This window comes from Ostrea edulis, chromosome 5, assembly GCF_947568905.1.
Source record: "Ostrea edulis chromosome 5, xbOstEdul1.1, whole genome shotgun sequence".
Classification (NCBI taxonomy): Eukaryota; Metazoa; Mollusca; class Bivalvia; order Ostreida; family Ostreidae; genus Ostrea; species Ostrea edulis.
The window spans coordinates 58246159-58262094 of record NC_079168.1 but is presented as its reverse complement, the minus strand read 5'-3'; the positions used below and the strand labels follow the sequence as shown (position 1 = coordinate 58262094).

At 37.5% G+C, this 15936-nt stretch overlaps 1 protein-coding gene and 1 long non-coding RNA gene across 2 annotated transcripts; both read right to left on the bottom strand.

The window, feature by feature from the left end:
• Positions 1–1265: 1265 nt before the first annotated feature.
• LOC130054606 (uncharacterized) lies at positions 1266–5005 on the bottom strand. Its single transcript, XR_008802924.1, has 3 exons — positions 4897–5005; positions 3960–4114; positions 1266–1569 (listed from the first exon to the last, which is right to left on the bottom strand). It is a non-coding gene; the product is annotated as an uncharacterized LOC130054606 (long non-coding RNA).
• Positions 5006–8432: 3427 nt separating this feature from the next.
• On the bottom strand, positions 8433–11036 carry LOC125673390 (uncharacterized). The gene is made up of 5 exons (XM_056166108.1): positions 10491–11036; positions 10126–10380; positions 9457–10008; positions 9118–9303; positions 8433–8942 (listed from the first exon to the last, which is right to left on the bottom strand). The coding sequence occupies exons 1-5, from the start codon at positions 11034–11036 to the stop codon at positions 8433–8435; spliced, it is 2049 nt and encodes a 682-aa protein (XP_056022083.1).
• Between the last annotated feature and the right edge of the window lie 4900 nt (positions 11037–15936).

Sequence of the window (15936 nt, the reverse complement as noted above, 5' to 3'; positions counted from 1 at the left end):
AAATGGTCTTGGCGTTGGGTTGTCGACCTCTGGCGACCACCCCCATGTCGGTGTGCTGCTGTACCAAAAGTTTTCTGTCGGTTCCAGGCCCTGTTTACAACGCTCTGGCTGACGTTTAGTGCATTTGCAACGTCACGTTGTGAATAGCCAGCGTCAAGCATTCCAATACATCTGCCCAGTTGTTCTGTCGTCAGGCGACGCCTTACACGTTGAGGGGGCATTGTGTTGATAAACGTAGTGTAAACACTCAAGTGAGTTTGAAATTTTAGAAAGAATCAGACACCGATGCCTGAGTGAAAATCGTGCAATGGTAGCAAAAGCATAAACTGTGATGAGAAACGCATTTCCCATGGCATGAAATGCACGTGCAAGTTTGTTGAAGACGTTTTTGATTTCACTTGGACACAATATTGCCAGTTATGCAGTTATTAATTTTTTAAACAGAAAAATATCTATGATCCTTATCAAATTTTGAGTAGTATAATATCCCCTTTTTAGTTAAATGTAGGTCATCCATGCGAGCAAGCTTTGGGGACTTCATTTGCTGCAGAGTAGTTATTGATGCTACAGAGGTCACCCAGGATGCCCCTGGTCAGGATATGAGTGCACAGTGTCAGACATACAGCTCTTACAAAAACCGCCCCACAGTTAAAGCCATCACTTTAGTAGCTCCTAATGGTGCTGTAGTTTATGTCGGTAAATTGTATCCAAGCAGCACTTCAGATGTAGCCATTGTCAACCACAATAAAATGCTGGACCAGCTCTCGCCTGGAGATGTAAGTCTTAGCTGACAAGGGCTTCACTATTATCTCCCTTCTGCCATCTGGAGTACACCTAACATTCCTCCTTACCCCAAGAATAAAAGTTCAAGTTTGCGTAAAAATAGCCAGATCAAGAATTCATGTAGAACATGTTAATGAAAGAATAAAAAAAATTATCCCACAACAATTTTGTCACATAAGTGCTAAGTTTTTTCAAGTGTGTTCAATTCTTGTCAACTTTCAAGACCCCATGATTGCAGAGATAGCTACTAACTTCAGCATGGATGCTCAGTAAGGCAGATGTGAGAGTAGATGCCTGAGAGAACTTTTTCTGCAAAGATCGTTTAGCCTTTGAATAAGATATGCAATCTTTAAGTAATTTGTTCAACTTTTTCATATATTATTATATTTGATAAGCATGATTGTAACATTGATTCCTTCTCTCTCTCTCTCTCTAGATCTCTCTCTCTCTAGATCCACAAAGAAAAGAAATTGAACATTTAATACATGTGTAGGTTTTCATGAACCAAGGTGGTGTACAATAAAAAGAATACAAACAGAATGAACATCTGGAATGTTTCTTTCTTAAACTTATTACTTCTGAAGATCATTTTGTTAAAGTCTGAAGGTTTGTCTATGTTTGAATTCCAGTTTTCATCACGAGGTATTCTTGTTGTCCATACTACAAAGTCACACATATACTTGTTCAGCAGATACAGCTGCCCTTGCACTTGATGATGGTAATAAGAATGGCTGGTCTTCAGTCTGTACAAGACTTTTAACTGCAAACCATCAAGCGTCTGATACTCTGAGATAAAGAAGAAAAAATGTATGAATAATACAATCTTCATAATTGCTCTTACCAAGAGTAATAATTACTAATAAGATATTCATGGGAATCCAGGTTAGAATAGGTCCTCAGTACCCCTTGCTTGTCGTAAGAGGCGACTAAATGGGGTGGTCCTTCGGATGAGACCGCAGAAACCGAGGTCCCGTGTCATAGCAGGTGTGGCACGATAAAGATACATCCCTGCTCAGCGCCGAGCATAGACCTAAATTTTGCAGCCTTTCATCGGCAATGATGACGTCTCCACATGAGTGAAATATTCTCGAGAGGGACCTTAAACAATATTCAATCGATTATCATAGAGACAGAAAGTGTGTGTATATCATCAGATTGTTCAAATCTAAACAAAAGTCTTTGATTGTTGAGATAGCTTCAGAAATAGTCATATTTCTTGCTTTGAATGGGCTTTTTATCTCAGTTACTCGAGGCTTTAGTCCCAATGATTCTATGATAGAAGAAACTTCCATAAACTTTCATACAGAGGATAGAAGTAAAGAGAAAGAAAATAGAGGGAAAATTACTCTGGTTGCTAAACAAATACATAAAAATAAGAAAACAAAAAAATTAAAAATGTTGTATTGTTCACCCTGTGCACAATCTAAAAGTTTTAAAATTTTGGTCACAAAATCAGTACAAATACATATCCATGTACAAATTACATTGCTGATGTAGCATTTATGCCTATATGCTTCTTATACATGCACAATGTGTTATAGTCATTCGTTCAGTTTTTTAAACAATTTTCATTTATCCTCAAATTGTTCTATGCAATTCCCTCTAGGAGCTGTGTCTTTGAATATGATATACATTTATCCAGATATTCTTAAATTTACTAAAAGGAGTGAACTTTCTTTACATATATAATGTTTCAAATGAAAATTTATAATATTAATCAATTCATTCTCTGAACAGACAAGTAAAAGGCTTTCTTATCTTATTATCTGTGACAATATTAAATGTAAACGATTTTTTTTAAAACCAAAAACAAGTATAAATCATACATAAACAAGAAATGTTTGTAAAACACATATCCCCCCCCCCCCACCTCCCCCCCCCCCCCCCCCCGGTGCAAAATTGAAAAGGGTTATACACATACATAATTTAATTGATAGTAGTGCCAAACCAATTCAAGATATTGAGCAGACAATATCTTCCTATGTCAAGAGTGACCTAAAAATCAACAGGGGTCATCTACCCCTTATGATATACCAGTGTACCAAGTTTTGTGTCAATCAAGCAAATGCTTCTTAAAAATAGGAGATAATATATTACTATGTCCAGTTTGACCCTTGACCTTGAAGATGTACCAGTGTACCAAGTTTGATGTCTCTCTAGCAAAGGGTTCTCTAAACATTGAGTGGTCGGTGTATTCCTATGTCCAGTTTGACCCTTGACCTTTTACCGTGTGACCTCAAATTCAATAGGGGTCATCTACTCAAAATGTATCAGTGTACAAAGTTTAATGTCTGTCAAGGAAAGGTTTCTCAAGATATTGAGCGGACAGCGTCTTCCTATGTCCCGAGTAGATTGACCTTTTGACCTGAAAAACAATAGGGGGCCTCTTCTACTCATAATCAGTCCACATATGAAATATCATTACGATGAAATGAATGGTTCTCGAGATATTGAGCGGACAACACGTGGTCTACCGACCGACCGACATATTGACTGACAGGTGCAAAGCAATATAACCCTCCTCTTTGAAGGGGCATACAAATTCTGCACTTTTTCACACTCAAATGAAATACGCTCTAGTGTTTCTTTTTCTCTAACACAGAAACTAAACGTCATGATTGATCATTTATTTATTTTTTCAAAAAAGTATTTGAAGTTAAATATTCTTTGGTTTATTCTTTATTATAACCACTGTATTTTCCCATCATTTTGTAAATTTAAAAACATTTAAGTTGATTTTTTTCCATTCTTGGTCTGTAATTCAAATTTTTCCGTTTTATTTCTTTTGACCTGTTGGTGTTTCCCCGCTGTGATTCAAAATCTTGTACATTTTTCTTCTTTCCAGCATTAGCAGAGGCAAGTGGTAAAATATGTGATGGCATAATCGGTTCATCCTCTTTGTTCAAATGATTAAAAGCAACATGTTTAAAATGTTTCTTAACTGCTTGTAATACAACACTAAAAAAAAATTCTAAAATACACCCACCATAAATATTTGTAAGTTGATTGTTTCTCTGCTACCTGTACAATTGAAATTATTATTGTATCATCTCAGACTAAATAGGTAAAATAAAACCTAGATGACCGATTCGCATACCATGTCATTATTTATAAAATATCAAGACGGGTATGTTGCATGTACTCATCATATCGATGACTCTAAATAATTGTCAAACCTGCTTTATTCTTTCCTTTGAAATAACAAGCTGTGACTTTAACCATTGTATTTTATCCGTTGCTTTTGTGTAAGCATCTGTCATGATCAAATCCTCAATATAGGGAACCGGTAGTTGAGGGGCAGCAGGCTCCTTCGACACAATCCAATGCATTGCTGAAAAGTAAAGAATGAAAAAGTTTCTTGCATGGATTTTTAATTGAATAATACATGTGGTCTTAGGAGCCATTTTATAGCAAATGTTATAAATATTTAGTATGGACATAATTCACTGTTGTAAATGTTTGAATATTTATATAAATGAATAAAACATAATCATGGTATTTAAGTACATGCATCCTGATTCAAAACCAATTGCTGAACTTTATAGTGCCATTAGAAATTGGATAAAGAAATGTGTTAACGTGTACTCTGGGTTTCAAAACCATGTTATAGTTTTCATGCAATGCACTATATATAAGTGAAAACATAACAGAATGATATAAAATAATAAGATCAATCAATAATAACACAGAACTATTCCATAACAAAGAATATCAACACGTGATCTCTCAACACTATAAACCTGAAAAATTTTCCTCATATCCTCAATGAACTGCAACATTTACAGGTCATATTCATATATATATATATATATATATTTAATATAAAGCACAGAAAATTTCACTTTATTTGGATACCCACTTCCGCCTCTACCCGGGGTTGAACTCACGACCTGCGGAACCAAATCTCCTAGCAGCATGTAACAGCGCGCTAGACCGCTCGACCATCTAGGCAAGTCTCTCTCTCTCTCTCTCTCTCTATATATATATATATATATATTTATATATATCAGATAAATAATTCAGTTTTATCACATTCATGTACATTATTGCCAGTATATGGTTGGTTCTGTACACCTATAGTCAATATAATCAGATTCATGAAATAACATGTACCTGTAATTTGCTAGCTTAGGTGAAGCTGGAAATAAATCCTCCCTTGTCAGTTATTTTTGGATGTGAACTTTTTGGATGCTGTATCCATAATGCCTTTAGGCAAGTTTTTGGCAGATTAATATTAGAACAAGCCAATCTGAAAATGAATCTAAAGAAATGTATCCTCATCCAAAAAGTATAATTTTTGGGACATTGTTTGCAAGGAAGGAGTAGCAACTGACCCTTCAAAGATAGAGGCAATAAAATATTGGCCTTTCCCAAGAAATGTAAGGGACATCAAAAGCTTTGTTGGTCTATGTTCATACTATAGAAAGTTTATATACAATTTTTCAGACATGGCTAGACTATTACACAAGCTAACAGAGTCAAATAGAAACTTTTTGTGGGATGAGGACTGCAATGTCTCGTTCGACAAATTGAGAAGAGTCCTAATAAGTAATCCCATACCATCATATCCTAGAGAGAAAGGATTGTTTACGTTAGATACGGATGCCTCAAACAGTAGACTGGGAGCGTTTCTTTCTCGGGAGCAAGATGGTGTAGAGAAAGTCATATGCTACTATAGCAAGATATTTTTTTTTCAGCTGAGAGAAATTAATGTGTCACTTGACGGGAATTACTAGCCTTAGTTAAATCTATCAAACATTTTCATCATTACTTGTATGGAAGATCCTTTAGAGTCAGAACATACCATGTATCACTATTTCAAAAATCCTGAGGGACAAATTGCCCGCTGGATTGAAGTCTTGTCATCCTATGACTTTGTAGTTGAGCATAGAGCGGGACGTTCGCACAACAATGCAGACGCACTATCTCGCAGACCTTGCTTTCATGTAAATACAGACTGCACTCATTGTAGTAGAACGGAGAGCAAGACTCAATCCCATCTACTCCATATGAGTGATGATCAGTTGGCGAGTAAAAATGAACAAAAAATAAACACGTTACCTCCAATATGTTCTGTTCAAACAAGGTCTAAAAAGGAATACTGTATGGTCGAAATAGACCAGTCCCCTACAACAGAGAAACAAGATTCTGCTTATCCTGAACGAAGACCTAATATAGAAAATCAAATAGATATATTACACAATAAGATCCGGGTTAGAATAGGTCCTTGCTTGTTGTAGAAGGCAACTAGATGGGGCGGTCCTTCGGATGAGGCCGCAAAAACCGAGGTCCCGTGTCACAGCAGGTGTGGCACGATAAAGATCCCTCCTTGCTCAAAGGCCATAAGCGCCGAGCATAGGCCGAAATTTTGCAGCCCTTCACCGGCAGTGGTGACGTCTCCATATGAGTGAAATATTCTCGAGAGGGACGTTAAACAATATTCAATCAATCAATCATTACAGAACAATGTCCCTGACACAAACGAAGTAGTAAAATGGGTGAAAAGTAAAGAAAAACACAAATGGGAGGACATATCTCACACCAGTGAAACATGCAAATAATACAGGGCAAGATATGATTCACTGAACTACAAAGACAAAATTTTATATCACAAATGGGAAAGTATAGCTAAGTTTCATACCGTCCTGCTTAGGTCAATATCTAGGAGGATGGTAACATAACGGGCGAACACTTATGTATTAAAAAACCTTAGCCAAAGCCCGTGACAAGTACTTTTGGCACAAAATGTCTCAAGATATTTTAATTGTTTTGTAAAAGTTGTGATAAATGCGCTGCCAGGAAATCTCCTCCAAAAGCACCAAGAGCCCCATTACAAAAATGTGTACATGTAGACCTATGGAGAGGTGGGCAGTCGACATACTTGGTCCCTTACCTATGATAAGTATCTCATGGTAGTAGGAGATTACTTTACCAAATGGATAGATGCTATCCCTGTTAGAAATGAGAAAGCCATTACCATTGCTTCAAAGGACAAGGTACGGTTTTGGTGAAAATCTGCCCTGTCCTGGAAACTCACAAAAATGCTAAATCTGGTACTTGAGAATGTGCCATTTATGAATATGACCATTGTTATCCTTTATCTTCAATAACAGCTCTAATATATTCAACGGAAAACCCCATATCAAATTGGCGACGTCGCTCACTTTGACGTTAATTTTGACGTTATACTTAAACGAAAGCTCTTCCTAAAAGTTATATGTATATATGTATAGTCAAGCAATGATTTGTGACGTTCGGCATTGTAGGGGAAAAAAATTGTACTACACATAAGAGTATCAACTTTCAAAATATATTGAAATTATTGGTTTTGTTTTGATACTGAATTTGATGATAATGAAAGTAAAATCTGAAATGCCGCACAACGGCAAAAACAACGTTGCGATTAACTGTGTGAGGCTAAAACGGAGCAAATGTATAATGTTTAGACCATCAGATGAATGAAATAATTATAGAATCATATCTTACAGCTATATAGTTCTATTGTTTCTCTTAAAATTTCGTTTGTATGAAGGAATTTTAAAAAGATTTATTTTTGTTTACATTTTCATTAACTGTATAACTGTTGCGTGCATTCGGAAGATAAATGGCGATAAAATTAAAGGGTCTCTCATTTAAATCACCGAATGTTATACGAAGTTCGTAGCGTCATCTAATGTAATTTCTCATGAAATGGAGTACACTGGAATTCCATCCTGACTTTTATTTGATTGATAAGAACGATATTCCGAGAACTTTGAGAATATCAAAATAGTAGATTTGATTTTAGCTTATAAAGCGCAATATACCGTATTAAAGTTTACACTACAAAATTTTAGGAATGCATAAGATATATAGATTCTAACAATAAAATTAATCTGTTTGCGCTTATACGATTATAATTCCAATGTTATTTATTACAATTATTTTGATTGGACAAAAATAAAGCTGAACAAGAGTTTATACAGCAATAAATCTGAAAACGCGATGTATTCATACACGCCTGAAAACAAATAACATAGTGTGGTGAAACTATTCAATTTTTTGCAATTGTTAATAAATTGAATGAATTGAAATTATAAGATTCAAATATTCTTTTTGAAGAATTTATAGATGTGTAAACTCCGGACATTTCACTCACAAACTTTTATTTAGCTTGTGAGTAAACTGATGTCTGGAGTTTACACATCGATAAATTCTTCAAAAAGAATGTTTAATCCTATAGTAATTCATTCACAATCTTACATGTATCTGCTTTGTACATTGTGTTTTACTGGTCATATATATATTCACCAAAAACGGCAATATTTAATGAAAAACAAGAACCACAAAGAACACACGAAGAACATTCATATACGTGTATGTACACACGCAAACACAGATCTCTCTCTCTCTCTCTCTCTCTCTCTCTCTCTCTCTCTCTCTCTCTCTCTCTCTCTCTCTCTCTCTCACACACACACACACACACAGCAACACATACCTCCTCCCTCCGTCTCTCTCACAAACATCTTATCTTTCTCATACACAGTCACACACGCTCTCAGCCTCCGTCGCATATTCACTTTCTCACACGCACTCTCTCTATCTCTCAAACACACGCATGCGCGCGCGCATTCACCCCCAGACTAGATATAGCACACCCTCGCCTTCTCTCACTCTTCCACATCATTGTCATTTCCATCACTGTCTGAACCGTCAATGACGTCATGGATGTCCGATGCGTCTTCAAGTGATGTTGTCCAATTCCTTACCCCCTTCAGTGACTCCTGATGCCGTCCAAAAGATAAATACCATATAACGCTGGTGATATGGCCGCACATTCCTACAACTCTTGTGCCAGCTTTGCATTTGCAATACCAACCATCAATATCTCCCTCGGTGTAAGTGATCCAACATTTGTACTGTTTAGCTGATATATGGCGACTTTGGATCTTGGCGCACACCATTCCTTCAATTTCGTCACTTATAAGGATTTCAAATCCACCGTCTACGTCCATGTGCTCATGAGTGTAGGACTTAGCCATGCGAAGTTGGTACACTCCCAGAGTTAGCTGACGCAATTCAGTGTCGTTGTACTTTGGAAATTCTGGAGTAACATTCTCTGAATCCACTTTTGTCCAATTAAACCCTCGTCTGTCAAGCCCTTCATTTTCCACACGTTCCTGTAAAACACAGCAACATTCGACAATTCATAAGCAAAATAAAACTGAGGTTTCTTAATTTAAAAAATATATAAACATATACGTATCTTTCAGAATTTTCACACTGGATATGGTATGGATATTGATGTATGTATATATTAACCTGCAGTGTATTTAATCTATGTGAAAGGTAAACCATTTTCGCTGCAATTTCTTGGTCCTCCTCTGATGACACGCTAAGTGGTGGTCTATACTTATTGCAAAGAGCTGCTACAATTCTCACATAATCACCGATGAATGGAATTTGCGAGTTTGGCAAGGTTTTTGCCAAAAACTGCCACTGCTTAATGCGCCCATTAGCTGCTTCAACAATCCACCTGACCTGGAAAGACAAATAAAACGTTACGCATACAGTAAAACATATTTTTATTATTTCATATACCTTGTATTTCATATCTAAAGCTGAAATGTGATTATGACATAAAGGAATATAATCAGGTCGTATTTATTGAGAATATGGAAAGCATTAAAGTACCTTTGTCACAACTCTTGACTTGTTAGAATCAAGCGTGGGCAGCTGTTTGTCTCCTCGTGTCATGAATGCTGGCATCTCCATCCTTATTCCAAGATCTTCCAGAACATCCTGAGCATCCCTAAATCCGCGATCAACAACAAACACATCGTCTTCTTGCAACCAGTTCCGAAGTTCTTCAGCATTATGGCAAATCATGTGTTTCAGGATGTTAGCATCATTATTTTTGGAGTCGGCAAGATAGGGTCCAAGGACCGATACGATGTATCCACTTGTAGTAACAACCATCATTGGTTTAATAAGGGGTCGGTGCTTATGCATACTGTAGGACCGCCGCGCAAATGCGAAATTGGAACTTTTTTGAATGTAAACGTACGTTCCATCCAATACTAAGATCGCAGGGTTTGAGGTGATGTCATCACTCAAAAGATCTCTTGCCAGTTGACGGGTGTGGTTTTCAATGACTTCCTCACGTGTAATGTGTTGAAATCCCAGGTTGTATGGAACGAAGTCTCTTATAAGAGCTGTCCTAGCAGATACAATAGCCCGTCGTACCTGCAAAATTTAACACCTGTGAAAATTTCTTGTCCCTTTTTAAGTACATGTGTATATCAATGTTGGTTTGATATGAATTTATACAATTTTCATAAGAATTATACATAAAACGCTTACTTGAGATTTGGTCATCTGAAATAGAACAGCCAGCATTTTGTTGGAAAGCGCTGATCGAAGCTTCATTAACAGGATGCCTATGCAGGTCCTCTTGCTCCGATTTCTAGATGAGTTGATACTGGCAACTGATGAGACAATGTCATGGAATTCAAGAAGAGAAAACCCTGTCAGTACCCTATAGTCTTCATCACTCATTCTGCAATCATCATCAAAGTCAAGCCTGGATTGTTGTTCAAATGCTTTATCACGCAGGTACTACAGAAAAAAACCATCATCATAAAAAATAATGATTTTGACCTATTATTTTAATTATAATATATATACATGTTCATACAGTTATCATTTCAAGCTGAAAAAAAAGCTACCTTAATGAGATCAATGATGGATGTTTTGTTCAGTGTTGTGTTGTCATTGGTCCTGATTTGGTGTAAAGCTTCATCATTCATTTTCTCGTTGTCTAGGTGTCGTATGCAGCATCTTGCTCCAGTTGGAATGATGATTTCTTTCTGGATAAACACAAACATCCGAACATGATGTGAAACTGTGACAAGCTTCGGTCCTGGTTTCTTGCAAACAAAGCAGTAGCCATGGCTCTGCGATGATGATGGGATAGACAAGGGAATAGTCGGAGGACTTGAAAATGGAGACTTTGTGCGCTTCTGTTTTGGAGACTGAAATGTGGGGTCTTTTTTTTCGTCTTCGGTGGCTGGTCTAAGAAGCATGGGTTGTCTTGTATTGGACTCCTTTATATTCCGACACTTATGTCGACATTTGTTGCAAATACGGTCTGTTTCTTCCACATCTAAAGAAAAGTGTTTCCTTAATGTGGACAGAAACAAACCAACGGGACGTCGTTCGTCTGGAGTGGTCTTCTTGTTACATAAACAACATCTATATTGCCTTCCATCCATCCTTTAAAACAAACAAGTACATTAGTACAATTATAATACTTCATAGACTTGCACTTTTTATATAAAATATATTTTTATATAAAATTTATATAAAATCCGGCGGGGGGGGGGGGGGGGGGGGTTCCCTTTTTGATGAAGTACATTATTTATATATATACTGTATGTAGTTTTACATGCAAAGTTCAATTTATTGGCTGCCCTTTTTTAAAGTGACAGAGAAAGGTACTTGATATGAAATTTGAAGTGGTGAAATGAATGCATTGAAGGATTAACCTTTGCCCCCTTCCCTCCCCTCTTTCCTATCCGATTTACGGTTTTAATGTTTGGGCAAAAGCACATAAAATTCTTTTAACAATAGGAGTAAAACATATGTAGCAAAATGCCTTCCTTGCCGCTTTTAAAAAGAAAAGGGTATATTTAAGAAGTAGCCTACAAATCTAAAAAAAAAATTATATATATATATATATATATATATATATATATATATATATATATATATATGGCCGAGTGAACTTACGCACTGGTTTGACAATCTTGCTAAGCGGTGGGTGCCGTACGTCGCTGGTTCGACCCCGGGCTGGGGCGAAAATTTTCAGTACCTAGTTGTGATTATTTAGTGATATATATATATATACATATGTAGTTTGCAAAAAGATCAAAACGTTTACATAGCTGTCTGAAGAGGCAGTAAAGCCGAAAGCGCTAACAGTGAAATGAGTTTTGTGTTTCTTAACTTTTATTATTGTATATATATATATATATATATATATATATATATATACTGTATGTAGTTATATGTATATATATATATATATGATAATAGAAAAAAAAATAAAAATGTTTCATAGGTACAGATAAATAGAAGAGGAAAAAAATATATCCTCACACACGGGTTTCGAACCCGCGCCGATAGATGTGAGATGCTAAAGGTTGTAGAGCGCTACGCTCTAACCACTCTGCCACGGAGCCCTGTAACTACGATGTGAATTATATGTATATTGACTATAAGTTAACAGGGAGGAGGGGGGGGGGAGCAATGTTTCATAGGTACAGATATATAGAAGAAAGAAAATACAACAAACACACACACACAAATAAAAGAAAATGACACGGATCAAAAATTGTCTTATAGAGAAATGATATGTATTATTTCCTATCTATTGACTACACTTGACAGGGGAGGGGTAGGGGGGGGGGGCAAATACTTCATAGATACAGATTAAAGAGACCTTTTAAAAGTGTCTTTAAAAGATGATCTATATTTGTAATTATTGCATGCAATGGTTACAAAACTATTTCGTTGTTTGGGGAATATACGTCACTGATTTAAGCTTAAGTGCATGTAGGTAAACATATTGCCGTCTGCTGTTCATCGTACCAAGGAAGTTTCACGTTATCAAGTAAAGTATGCACGCATGGTGAAATATAATGCTTTAAAATTTTCACCATCAATATTGTTTATATAAAGAACCATTAATCATTATATAAATTACTTCAATGCAACTTACCTGGTATTTAATGAGAATTCTCACGAAGCATCTGTTGCTCCTAGGTATACCCCATTCTGTTTACACTAACCATAACGACCAAAATGGCATCCGGTACATACGATTGGCTTTAATTTATCCGGAATTTATTATCATTATTTCAATAAATGACAATAGATAATAATTAACACTAACAAATATTATTTTGGAATCAATTTAATACCCAAATAATTCTTATATCCTCTTCCGTTGCTAAGATGTCTGCATTGATTACCGCAAATCACGTCACGATGACGATTTTGTAAACATCTTTAAAGTGATATTTTAACCCTTCTTCCATCGTCGCCCGGAATGAAACTGAGAGGAATTGTCAAATTTCTCCGAAATTTTTAATTCATATAAAAATTGTCCCGGGCGACGGGGGAAGAGGTGTTCAATTTCACTGATTTATCTATACAAAACCTATGAAAAATCCATAAATTGCTTCATAACCCTTACTTTGTTCGATTGTGTACTACGCATGCGCATACATGAGTTGATTTTAATATGCTTTTAAGAATAGATACGGAGTGCTCTTTCAGAAAATAAACAAAAAAATATCAGGGACGCGAATTTAATTTTCCCCATAATCGCCGGGCAGAATTAGGCCTAAACCGTACCTACTTCTTTATCAATCATGTTGTATCTATACTACTCAAAATTTGATGAGGATTATAGATATTTTTCTATTTAAAAAATTAATATCTGCATAACTGGCAATATTGTGTCCAAGTGAAATCAAAAACGTCTTCAACAAACTTGCACGTGCATTTCATGCCATGGGATATGCGTTTCTCATCACAGTTTTATGCTTTTGCTACCGTTGCACGATTTTCACTCAGGCATCGGTGTCTGATTCTTTCTAAAATTTCAAACTCACTTGAGTGTTTACACTACGTTTATCAACACAATGCCCCCTCAACGTGTAAGGCGTCGCCTGACGACAGAACAACTGGGCAGATGTATTGGAATGCTTGACGCTGGCTATTCACAACGTGACCATGCAAATGCACTAAACGTTAGCCAGAGCGTTGTAAACAGGGCCTGGAACCGACAGCAAACTTTTGGTACAGCAGCACACCGACATGGGGGTGGTTGTCAGAGGTCGACAACCCAACGCCAAGACCATTTTGTGGCTCTTCGGGCACGACGCCATCCCTTCTGGACAGCAACCAGCCTACGTAACGACCTTCTGAACGCCTCGGGGGTGAATGTGTCCACTCAGACGATACGGAATCGGCTTCACAATGCAGGTCTCAACTCGAGAAGGGCATGTGTTCGAGTCCCTCTGACTGTTCGACACCGGCGGGAGCGATTGGACTGGGCTGAAGATCATGTCACTTGGACACAGAACGATTGGGTTCAAGTTCAGGTATTGTTTGGACTTTACAGACAGGAGGCACCGAGTGTGGCGATGACAACGTGAACGTTTCCATGATGCCAACATGTGAACATGACCGTTATAGTGGTGGTTCCATCATGGTCTGGGGTGGAATCAGCAGGGATGGAAGAACAGATCTTCATGTCCTGGAGAGAGGAACAATGACGAGGGTGCGGTACCGGGATGAGATCCTCGATGTTTACGTCAGACCCTACGCTGGTGCTGTTGGCCCTGAGTTCATCCTGATGGATGATAACGCCCGTCCTCATCGCGCCAGGGTGGTGGAGCAGTACCTTCAGCAGGAGACAATTGTCCGTATGGACTGGCCAGCGCGCTCACCGGACTCGAACCCGATTGAGCATGTATGGAACATGCTGCAGGTTGCCCTTTCACGCCGTAGAGCACAACCCACGACTTTGGCAGAACTTGGAAACGCCCTCGTGGAAGAGTGCAACAACCTTCCCATTGGCAACATCCGGGTGCTTATTGGCAGCATGGCTCGACGTTGTCAAGCCGTCATTGATGCAAGGGGAGGCCATACCCGGTATTGACACTTCATCGACTAAGTGTAATGATGGACTATCCCTAAAAACTGTGTAATTCTTTCTCTAGTTTGCTGTTAACTTTTTGTAATGAAATGCCTTTTGGTGTTGTTATCAGATTGCAAGCATTCCGTATTGATAAAAGTTCATGCCGTTCATGAATTTTCATTCATAACCTGAGTAAAGACGTTTCTGAGTCAAATTTATGTCTTTTGTTATGTTAGTGGTAAATTGCACACATATAACCTAGTGATCCTTATCAAATTTTTGAGTAGTATATTTTAAATTATCCCATCAAACAGAATCTCATACATGGCAAATGGTGAATGATATAAATACTATGCACAGTTGTCTTGCTTGTACAAAATCGCTTGAGAAGATCAAGTAGTGGGTTTTTCATTTCAGTTTCATGAAAGTAAATAAAAGTTGGCCTGTCCTTGATATTTGGGTAGTCTTCCATCCATCTACACGTGTTCAAGAAAATGTCTTTAACAGCCCATCTGCTATGCAGAACATGTCTGGTTTCAAGGTTGTGTACATGAGCATCTGAAAAAAGAATTTAAAGTCTGAACAAGTGTTTATGAACTTGAATGTCACCTTCTCAAGCCATTATGACACGAGGCCCATGGGCCACATCGCTCACATGAATCACTTTGCCCTGCTGTTTTTCAGCTACTGATTTTAAAAGATTTTTTTGCAATCTTTATTCCCATGTAAAAGTGACCCCAAATTGTGATAAAATTTAAGGTCTTTCAATAAGGAATATATATACATCACATGAAAGCCCTACCTTAAACCTTTCAGAGGGTATTGCCCAAGTAATTTTTCTTAAAAGCCAGTCAAAATCCAAGATTAAGGTTACAATGTTAAAATCCGTGGTACCAAAAAGAATGGTCTTGTCTCAAGGAATGCATATATAAAATATGAAAGATGTATAACTCATTATTCATAAGTCTATTAAGTTATGAACAGGTAAAATTTAAAAATTTGGGTCAAACTCCAAGGTCAGACATGGCATCAAATGAAGTTTCTTGATACAAGGTTACTGCCACGGTGGCCGAGAGGTTAGAGCGTTCGTCCCGCATGCGGAAGGCCTGGGGTTCGAATCCTGGCCGCGACAGACATAAGTCGTTAAAACGGGAAGTGACAGTTCCATCGCCAAACGCTCGGCATCAGGTTTGAATGTCACGGGTCCTCGGAGATTACCATAAAACGGATGTCCCGTACCACAGTAGGTGTGGCACGCTAAAGAACCCTCACTGCTCAATGTCCTTAAGCGCCGAGCATAGGCCTAAAGTTGAAGTCCTTCACCGGTCTTGAAGTATCCATATGAATGAAAAATTCTCGAGCGAGACGTTAAGCAAAATACAATGAATCAATCAATCTTGACACAAGAAATTTTGTCTTAGCTTAGATTTTCCTAAAAGTAGGTCAAACTTAAAGGTCAAAGT